This window comes from Rhincodon typus, chromosome 4, assembly GCF_021869965.1.
Source record: "Rhincodon typus isolate 14 chromosome 4, sRhiTyp1.1, whole genome shotgun sequence".
Lineage (NCBI taxonomy): Eukaryota > Metazoa > Chordata > Chondrichthyes > Orectolobiformes > Rhincodontidae > Rhincodon > Rhincodon typus.
The window spans coordinates 114903732-114914907 of NC_063335.1; the positions used below are offsets into that span (position 1 = coordinate 114903732).

An 11176-nucleotide genomic window follows, 5' to 3' on the forward strand; every position below is an offset into this window, starting at 1 on the left:
CAGACACCGTCTCCCGGCGCAGAGACCCCTGACCAGACACCGTCTCCCGGCGCAGAGACCCCTGACCAGACACAGTCTCCCGGCGCAGAGACCCTGCCCAGACACTGTCTCCTGGCGCAGGCCCCTGACCAGACACTGTCTCCCGGCGCAGGCCCCTTGCTAGTTATGTTATGATATTGGTAACCACTGACACACATATACTTTTTAAATTGCTGATACATCTAACCACTTGATTAACCAGCCAGTTCAGTTTAAAATTGGAATGCATCACAAGGGTCTGAAATACTCGCTGGCTTCACTGATTTAAGGGGCATCTGTTAAGTTGGTCTTAGAGCTGGAGTCAGTGGCACCCTAAATAAATTGACACTTGCTCTCTTCAAACAGGTATGGATAGCAACTGGATAAAGTCTCGACTCTGCCTGCAATCCTTCTAAGGGTGCTGTATAGGGAATCAGCCTGGGGCATTGTGCTAAAGACTATACTATACCCAGCAGGGAGAGGTGCTGGCGTAGTGGTATTGTCACAGGGCTGGGAATCCAGAACCCCAGGCTAATATTCCAGACATGGGTTCAAATTCGACCATGGCAGATAGTGACATTTAAATTCTTTAGAACCTGGAAGGAAAAGCTGGACTAATGGTGACCTTGTAACCAACTACCACAGTTGTATGCTGTCCTTAACTGGCCTGGCCTACATGTAACTCCAGACTCTTAAGCACCCACTAATTCACTAGTCCCCTTAACAAAGGCAATTAGTAGGCAATAATTATTGGCATTGCCAGTGACATTCACACCCCACCAACAAATTTTAAAAAACAGCATCACTGAGCACAAATTCTTCATCACAAGGTACTCACGTGGTGATCATAGTTTCCATGAAGATGAGGATAAAGACCAGGATAGCTGGAATCAGACTAGCGAACATCATCCAGATGGGGAAATCTGCATTCTTTCCCAAAGGATTAATGAACCAACCTCTCTTCTCTGGGGAAGTGACAGACAGGCCCGTTGGAACACTCAATTTCTGAAAGAAAATCACAGTAAGTTGGTGAAGAATCCTCACCTAAGTCAATATTTAGAGGAGGCTGGGCACTAGTCCTCTGTCTGTGCCCACCAAACACTCCCAACATGGGGTTAGATACAGAGTAAAGCTTCCTCTACTCTTTTAAATTGAAAGTAAAGCTTCTTCAGTACTGTCCCCATCAAATATTCCCAGGACAGATTCGGCATAGGGTAGATGCAAAGTAAAACTTCCTTTACTCCTTTAAACTGGAAGTAAAACTTCTTCAGAACTGTCCCCATCAAACACGTCCAGCTCAAGATTAGCTACAGAGTCAAGGTTCCTCTATTCTTTTAAACTAGAAGTAAAGGTCCCCGACAGTGCCCCCATCAAATACACCGAGGACAGGTACAGCATGTGGGATCAGATAGAGCAAAGCTCTTTCTATTCTTTTAAACTGAAACTAAAGCTCTCTTGATACAGTCCCCATCAAAACTCCCAGGACAGCTACAGCACAGGGCTAGACACATAATAAAGCTTCCGATACAGTTATCTGAAAGTAAAGCTCTCTCTACAATTTTGAACAGACAGTCATAAACTATACTGTCCCCATCAAGCAGGTACAGCATGAGGTTAGATACAGAGTACAATTCCCCTGCTCTTTCAAACTGAAAGTAAAGTTCTCTCTACACTGTCCCCATCTAACACTCTTGGGACAGGGACAGCACAAAGCTTGATAAACAGTAAAGTTCCCTCTACACTGCCCCAATCAAACATTTCCAGGACAGGTTCAGCACAGGGTTAGGTACAGAGTAAAGTTTTCCTTAATCTTTTTCTAAAACTGAAAATAAAGCTCCCTCTACAGTACCCTATCAAACCCTCCCAGGGCAGGGACTGCACAGGGTCAGATAGAAAGATAGAAAATAAGAGCAGGAGTAAGTCACCAGAGTCACAGAAATGTATAGCCATGCAGACCTTTGAGTTTGCTCCACCATACAGTATGATTGTGGCTGATCATCCAACTCAGTGGCCGTTTCCTGCCTTCTCCTCTAACCCTTTGATCCCTTTAGCCCCAAGAACTACATATAATACCTTCTCGAAAACATTCAATATTTTTGCCTCAACCACTTTTGGTGGCAGAGAATTCCATTGGCTCAACAGTCTCTAGGTCTAGAAATTTCTCATCTCAGTCCTAACTGGCATACCCTGTATCCTCAGACTGCTACACCTGGTTCTGCACTCCCCAGTCATTGGTAACCTGCATTTACCCTGTCTACTCCAGCTACAACTTCATAAGTTTCTATGCGATTCTCTCCCTCATTTCTCTAAACTCCAGTGCATACATTCATAACTGATCCAGTCACTTTTCATATGTCATTCTTGTCATCTCGAGAACCAGTATGGTAAATATTTACTGCACATAACCAATAGCCACAACATCCTTCCCCACAGATGGAGGCAAATCTGCACATAATACTCCAGGTGTGGTCTCACCAAGGCCCTGTACAATTGCAGCAAGACATCCCAGTTCTTGTATTCGAATCCTCTGGCTATGAAGACCAATACCTTCTTGTCCCCTACTGCACCTGCATACTTACTTTCAGCGACTGATGTAAAAGATATCCAGGTCTCATTGCACCTCCCCCTTTCCCAACCTTTTGCTATTCGGATAATAATCTGCCTTACTGTTTCTGCTACTAAAGTGGATACCCTCACATTTATCCACATTATACTGCCTCTGCCATGCATGTGCCCACTCACTCAGCCTGTCCAAATCATACTGAAGCATCTCTGCCTCTTCCTCACAGCTCAGCCTTGGACCCAGCTTCGTGTCATCTACAAACTTGGAGATATTATGTTTAGTTCACTCAACCAGATCATTAAAAGATATTGTGAATAGCTGGTTCGTAGCACTGATCCCTGCTGTACCCAACCGGTCAGTGGTTGGCCCTCAGAAAAAGATTTGGTTCAACACAGAGTAAAGCAAAGGGGACTTGAGAGTTATTGTTCACCTGAGTGAAAGTCTCCTGGATGGAATAGTCGACCAGAACCATGATGAGGATAGCTATTGGAACACCAAAGTCCCCGATCACACGGCGAATCTGTAACATACATATGTGTTAACTTGTACAGAATATTTGCAAATGCGAGATATAAATTACTCTTTCAAAGTGCCCCACGTTCCACTGCTCCCATGACTGAGGCTGATAACACAAACTAATCTTTCATCGATTCACTGAACATAGTGCATCCAACCTTAGCCCCACAAGTGGACCTGTGTCACTTACAGTCCAGCACTGATCAGATAGTAACATTCTTAGCTGAGTGGTAATGTCATGGGTTTAAGCTTCACTCCACAAATTTTGGTTGGAATCTAGGACGACACTCCTGGAGAGCAGCATTGAGTCAATGCAGCACTGTCAAAGGGTCAGTGTTGAAGGAGTTACAGCACTGGTGCAGGATCAGTGATGAGGGAGTGCCACACTGCCTGAGGGTCAGCGCTGAGGGAGTGCCGCACTGCCGGAGGGTCAGTGCCGAGACAGCCCTGCACTGTTGGAGGTTCCCTTCTGTTGGAGTGAAGTTCCATGTGCTCTCTCAAGTGGCATAAAAGATTGCTCTTTTTCAACAGAGGATGAAAATTCTCCCAGTGGCCTGCCCAATATTAAGCCAAAAACAGAAAATCTGGTCACTTATCTGATTACTGTTTGTGGGCTTCTGATTTCTGTACTTTACCTACAGCTCTCTACATTACAAAGTGACTACACTTTTAAACTTGGTCAAGAGCAACATTTCTATCGTTTTTTTTCAAATCGCGCTTTGGGATTCTCTGCAACCTTCAGAAAGAGTAGCGAAGGCCTTGGGTTTACTAGTTCATCTAAAAGATAATGCTGCATTTTCCCTCAGTGCTACACTCCAGTGTTAAGCAGAGACATTTGAGTTGATGTATCTAAAGTGGGACATAAAAGTATAACCTTCAGAGTCCTGTTGCAAGGTGTTGCCAACTGAACCATAGCTGATTTGACACTAAACACTTTGGGACATATAGATAACAAGGTGTAGAGCTGGATGAACACAGCAGGCCAAGCAGCAGAGGAGCAGGAAAGCTGATGTTTCAGGTCTAGACCTTTCTTCAGAAATATAGATGTTGTGAAAGGCAGTCCCTTTTGGTGTAGGATTGTAATACAGAATCTGCACTCTACATCAGCATGACACATTGCAAACTGTTCTCTGCTTACAAAAGCACCCTATTTAGATGGACAGTATAATCTCACACCAACAGCTACTTTATTTGATGTGAAGTATGTGAAAGAATAGTCCACGTCCTTCACAATGAAGACACGTGGGAAAACAATAAAACAATGCACTGTTATAGTCTTGTAAGCTAAATCCACTTATTTGCTAAATTGTACCAATGCTAGATCTTAAATTTCAATTCCACTGGTGAATACAGAGTGTGACGCTACGTTGGAGAGGGTGTTATTATTTTACTTTAGGGGAATGGTGGGGAAGAACCCAAAGATGGGTGATAGAGAGCAGGCAGGTGTATGGAAGTGAGTGAGACAAAGACAAACAAGCAGACAGACAGAAATGTACACCACAATGACAGACAGACAAGCAGACAGAGAGGGACACACAGAGAAAGACAGAGATGATTAGTTACTAAATTAAGCTTTAATTTTATTTTTTAAAATCAATCTGTTCAGGGATGCTATGACATACCTCTTGAGCAGGTGGGACTTGAACCTGAGCCTCCTGGCAAGGAGGTAGGGACATTACTGTCTCACAAGAGCCCATTAACTTTAGAGTTAAAGTTGAGGATCTAAAACAATGAGTGACCAATCAACTCATATACTTGATTCTAACAACCCTCTTTAGTTTTTATTTTTATTCAATCACAGGATTTGTCTGACACTGGCAGGCCTAGCATTGATCACCTTGAGAAGATGGTGGTGAGCTGTCTTCTTGCACTGTTGTAGTCCATGTACTGTTGGGATGCACACAATGCTGCCAGGAAGGAAAATTTCCTTGGATCCTCTCCTGTGGCCAGAGAGGAATTGAATATTTGTGCCAGCTATTTCCTCCCTCCCCTCAGTAAACACCCTGGGATACATTTCATTCAGTCCTGGAGATTTATCTACCTTTAAGGCTGCCAGACCACTCAGAACTTCCTCTCTGTCTATACTAATTTCTTTAATCAATTCACAATCCTTCTTCTTGATTTCTATACCCACATTATGGTGTGGTCATGGTATCAGAGGTCTGTTAGTGACAGAAGAAGCATCAAAGCACCCCTTGGTAAGGAGGATGTGAAGCATTGATTCACCTGCCCTGATATGTAAAACAGAGAGGTTGTAATCCCTCAAATGGAGGGGATGAAGGGGTATTCTAATTGAAACATTGCAGATAAATAAACTGGTCAGTGGACAAAAAGAGTCTTGCAATTTTAAGATAAACAGGAGCTATTCCCTCTGCGGCCAGCTCCAACAGATCAGGCAGAACTTAAATGCCAAGCTGCTTAGGGCTGACAGCAGGGAGCATTCCTTCATAAACAAGGGAGTGGGAATCTGCAACTCTTTCCCCCCAACCCAGCCCCTCAAAAAATCCGGGTGCGGGAGGGGTCAATTAGACACTTAAAACCAAGATTGATGGGTTTTTCTGGGGTCAGGTTATTTCTGGAAACAATGTACACGGATGGAGTTGACACTTTTTTTTCTTTATTCGTTAACGGGATGAGGACGTCGCTGGCTAGGCAGCATTTATTGTCCATTCCTAATTGCCCAGAGGGCAGTTCAGAGTCAACACATTGCTGTGGGTCTGGAGTCACATGTAGGCCAGACCACGTAAGGATGGCAGTTTCCTTCCGTAAAGGACATTAGTGACACAGATGGGTTTTTCCGACAGTCGACAATGGATTCACGGTCATCATTAGATTCTTAATTCCAGATATTTTATTGAATTCAGATTCCACCATTTGCTGTGGCAGGATTTGAACCCGGGTCCCCAGAATGTTATCTGGGTCTCTGGATTAACAGTCCAGCAATAAAAGCATTAGGCCATTGTCTCCTCGTCAATCACAACTTTGTTGAATGGTGAAAGATGCTCGAGAGACTGAATGGTCTTCTCCTATCCCAAAGATGGCAGGGACATAAAAGCAACTCTGTGTAAGGAAAATGAAAACACAAGAGAGGGAAGAATTTCTCTCAGGCCCTCACCAGTGACACTTACTCTCCCGGGCAAAAAACGGCTATTTTTAAACTTGCGCAAGAAGAAGGCGATAAAGAAGGTGCCAGCCATCAGGACCAGGGAGAGCAATGCTGTGTTTGGCTCCCCTTTCCGTTTCTCGCTCTCTCCTCTTGTACTGTTGATTATGTTTTCGGAGGCAATGGAAGGCACAGTCACATTTTCTGTCATATTCGAACAGCCACGAAGAGGATGGTCTTGGAAAATCTATGAAAATATGAGTGAAAGTTTGTTAGAGCAAGGATAAAAACTCATCTCACATCAGTTCCTCCATCCTTCCCAAATATCCAACATTGATGAACCTCTAAACTCCACATGGCAAGATCTGACATGGGGTGGTGTGCACAGGTGCTATTCTCAGGATAAATCCGGGGGACATGTCACATTAAAACCAGATTCTGAGGGTCTGGGTTTCTGAGGCATTTCATTCTCAGGCTACAGAGCCCAGGTGTGTTCCTCTGGAGAATAATGTAGGGAAGTGTGAGGTTAATCATTTTGGTCATAAGAACATAAAAACAAAAAATTTTTAACAAGTATAAACTTTAAAATGTGGATGCACAAACAGACCGGGGTGCACTCTCACAAGCAGCAGAGAGAGTCAGCATTCAACGCATGTTACCCCTGGAGTTGGTATGTGGAGTGGGTTCAGTGGGGTAGGATCTGTTACTCTAGAATCATTTGTGGGCTGAAGCTGTTAGTCAAAAACCACCTTTGTACCAGGAGGAGATGGAACATCGGTATTTAGGGCGAGTTAGAGTATCATTACTTTATTTTCCAGGCACTCTGGAAGAGGATAGTGACTGAATTTTTGGGGGGAACTGTGTGTGTTATTGGAGGTGGGGGTGTGGGAGGAGGAGGAGGAGGAGGAGGAGGATATTACTACAGGTTTCAGTGAAGTTATTGTTCCAGGTCCTGGGTTTGGAGGGGAGGTTTTAGTCTGGTGGCACACATTTCTTTAGCCTCTGGGCACGAATCAGGAGATATTACTGTGGAGGGAAATGGGGTTCATTTCAGGGGGGGCAATGGCCTAGTGGTATTATTGCTAGACCATTAGTCCAGAGATCCAAGTGATGTTTTGGGACCTCGGTTCAAATCCTGCCACAACAGAGGGTGGAATTTGCTGAAGTCAATGAAAAATCTGAAATTAAGAGTCTAATAGTGACCATGAAACTGTTGCCAATTGTCAGAAAACCCATCTGGTTCACTAATATCCTTTAGGGAAGGAAACCACCATCCTTATCTGGTCTGGCCTACATGTGACTCCAGACCCACAACAATGTGGCTGATTCTGAACTGCCCTCTGGGCAATTAGGGATGGACAATAAATGCTGGCCTAGCCAGCAACATCCATATCCCATGAATTGATAAAAGAAAAATTGGATATGGATAAGAGCATTAACCTGCAGGTTTTGTTCCTGTGTGAAGTTGCAGAGAAAAGGTATTTATTAGTCCAGTTAGTCTGCCTTACCTTAAAAAGCTTATAAAATGTCTCATAAATAAATATCAGTGAGATGAGAAAAGCGAAGATTTCCTGTGTGAATCTGGATATGAACCGCACGAGGAAAGAGCCTTCAAAGGCCACGATCACCACCACGATGACAATAAGCCAGATCCCAATCCATACGCGGCCAGTCAGGTAGTCCATGTTGTTTGAGTTACAGAACTGGAGGAAGAAACTGGCCATCAGTGAAGTCACAAAGGAAGAGGTCAGTGAAAAAGAGTAATGGTTGAGGATCACAGCATAAAGCTTGACAAGATGGCCCTGTGTTCTCTTACTGTCTCTTCCCCCCTCTCTCCACTTTGTTTCTTCAGGGAATCACCAGCTTCAATGTCCATCTCTGTTGCCTTCCTGAGCCACTGCAGTCCTTAGGCTGCAGGTAAAAAGTAACCGTTCTCTTATCAGACCGTAGGGCTGCTCTCTCATTAGACAGGGATGACTGTTGGTGGTTTAACCTGAGGGTGACCACACCAGCTTGAGAAGGAGAATCCTTCGTAGTAACCTCAGCCAGTGCAGGAATTAAAGCCACGCTATTGGCACCACATGGCAATACAAACTAGCTGTCCAGCCAACTGAGCTAACTGCCTCCCCAGGTACACTCATAATGTTGTTAGGGGGCAAGTTTGAAGATTTTGATCCAGCATCAGTTGAAGCAACAGTGATAATGTAAGTCCCATTTAACACCGTTTCATTTGAACTTCAGTAGATTAATGGAATAATAGATGCTGGTGTAACCTAACGAGATCATTCTCAACACTATTTCCTTCCAGACTAACACAGAGCTGGCTGCGTGACCTGACCGGTGCCAATTTGAAGTGGCCTCTTCTGCTTTCCAACTTATGACCTGTCTCTGTTCCCAACCCTCTCACTTGTCACCTCCATCACCTCCTCACCTTGCCGACTCTCCTAGATCTTCCCACTTGTAGCCTCTCCCTCTTCCTTTGGCTAGAAGCCTTTCCCTGATCCTCTGACTTGCAGCCACTTCCTCTGCCTGATTCCTCCATCTGGGCTTGGCCCTCCTCGACCCTCCTCTGACTTGTGGTCACTCTCCCTCCCTAATACAGCTTTCACCACTTCGTTCTCCTGAACCTGCAACCCCGTTCAAAATGCACTCCAAAATCAAGGTGCAGGGTGGTGAAAGAGAGCGTCCCAGTGCTGCTGGAGTATCAAGCTTTTGGGGCTTTTATTATCTATTTTCTAAAAAAAAGCTACTCTTGCTTCTTGTTGGTACCATTTACCTCCACAGTGAGGGTTCAGATGAGGGAAGTGGGTGGGTCAGTGAGGAGAAGGATCTAGTTTCCAGGACGGTCAGCCAGCAGGGAGGCTTGAGAAGAAGCATCAGTAGTGAGCAGGAGATACATTTTTATTTTATATATTTAAATTATTTTCATAAGTTAATTCAGGAAATTAGCAATGTAAGGTAAGTCAATCACAACTTAACGGTATAATGATTAATACAATTTTCTGATTAGAATGCTTCTGCAGAATCAGACTACAGCTTTTACATTAGTTTTAATAAGAAAATCTGATTCAGCTGAAGTCGTGTTTTTCAGGAACAAAACCATAATTTTAAGTGATGACTTACTGCACAGAATGATATTTGCAGGCTCAGGAGACCATTTGGCCCATCATGCGTACACTGGTTCTACTATCTAGGCCAATCCCCTGTCTTTTCCCCATATCCCTGCACCCCATTTTTATTCAAATAACTATCCGATGTCTCCAGCACATTTCCAGGCAGTGCATTCAGCCCCTAACTACACGCTGTGTGAAAAAGTTTTTTCTCACATTCCCTTGCTTTCCTTGCACATTATTTTAATCTGAGTCCTCTTCATAGAATCATGGAATTTTATAGTACAAAAAGAGGCTTTTCGACCCATCATGCCTCTACCGGCTCCCAAAAGAGCTGCCCAGCTTCTCTCTATCTATTCTATTCAGCCTACTCCTTATTCTGAAAACCAAAGAACAAATCTCCTCTCAGCCTTCTTCCCTCCAAGGAGAACAGTCCCAATTTCTTCAATCTATCCTCATCACTGAAGTTTCTCATTCGTGGAACCATTCTTGTAAATCACTTCTGCATTCTCTCCTATTAACATTTTCCTGTAAGGTGGCACCCAGAACTGTACACAATATTCCAACTGAGGTTCAACAAGTGTCTTGTATAACTTCATTATCATCCCCTAGCTCTTGTAATCTACACGCCATTAGTAAAGCTGAGGGCACTGTGTGCTTTATTAACTGTTTAGTCCAGAATGTCAGACTTAGGTTCTGGGGAGATGAGTTCAAATCTCAGCATGGTGGATGGTGAAATTTGAATTCAATAAAATCTTGAATACACAGCTCACGTAATGACGACCATGTAACCACTGCCTATTGTTCTAAAACCCTAACTGGATCACTAATGACCTTTAGGGGAGAGAATCTTCCTTCCTTACTTACCTGGACTACATGTGACTCCAGACCCACAGCAATGTGATTGACCCATCAGCAGAAATATTGGAATACCATCAGCTACATGTTCCCCCCCCCAGGCTGGTGGGCAGCTACAGATGGGTAATAAATGCTGGCCTAGCCAGTGACACTCACATTCTGTGAACAAATAAAAAGGTTGCAGTTCCAATCTCCCTTTCAATTTACAAATTCTTCCCACTTCTGACTAAAATCACGCTAAAGTCAGAAGTCCAAGCTCACCTTCAGAGATTTCAGTCTGACATCCTGCTCTGTCCAGCCGAGGGACTGCTGCAGGTTTGGAAGGATAGCACTTCCAACAATGCTGCATTTTCTCAGTGTGGAACCAGGCTATGGATTCAAGCTCTAGCTGGAGCTAAACTGATTGCTGAGCGAGATTAGATCGGCTGCCCTTGTGCAGGACATTTTCCAACTGGATCTGAGCCTGAAACATACGCACCTTAAAGAAAGCTTCTTCAAAGACCAGCAGTGGTCCAGAAAACCCAACGATCAGCAGTGGTTGCGCTGCCAACAAACCAAAGATCACCATTTGTATAGCCGTGGATATGATGAGCTCAGAAACACCGATTAAGCCCATGGTCTTCTCCCCTGAAGCAAAATAAAACATCATTTACTTGGAAATCAGTCATCATCCACACACGGGTAAATATTGCACAGCAAACCTACACCCACACTTGGGCAAATATTCCACAGCACACCCACACTCACCCAGGCAAATATTCCACAGCACACCCACACTCACCCGGGCAAATATTCCACAGCACACCCACACTCACCCGGGTAAATATTCCACAGCACACCCACACTCGGGTAAATATTCCACAGCAAACCTACACCCACACTCGGGTAAATATTCCACGGCATACCCACACCCACACTCGGGTAAATATTCTACAGCAAACCCACACCCACCTGGGTAAATATTCCACAGCAAATCCACACCCGGGTAAATATTGCACTGTAAACCCA

The 11176-nt window shown here is 44.2% G+C and overlaps 1 protein-coding gene across 1 annotated transcript in view; it reads right to left on the reverse strand.

The window, feature by feature from the left end:
- The window catches only part of LOC109924350 (anion exchange protein 2), a 68988-nt gene that overhangs the window by 14103 nt on the left and 43709 nt on the right, over positions 1 to 11176 (reverse strand). The window contains exons 11-15 of the mRNA XM_048595552.1: positions 10647 to 10795; positions 7709 to 7903; positions 6226 to 6447; positions 3012 to 3101; positions 857 to 1023 (exon numbers count right to left, since the gene is read on the reverse strand). Coding sequence (XP_048451509.1) covers positions 857 to 1023; positions 3012 to 3101; positions 6226 to 6447; positions 7709 to 7903; positions 10647 to 10795 — 823 coding nt within the window. The remainder of the gene's footprint in view (positions 1 to 856; positions 1024 to 3011; positions 3102 to 6225; positions 6448 to 7708; positions 7904 to 10646; positions 10796 to 11176) is intronic.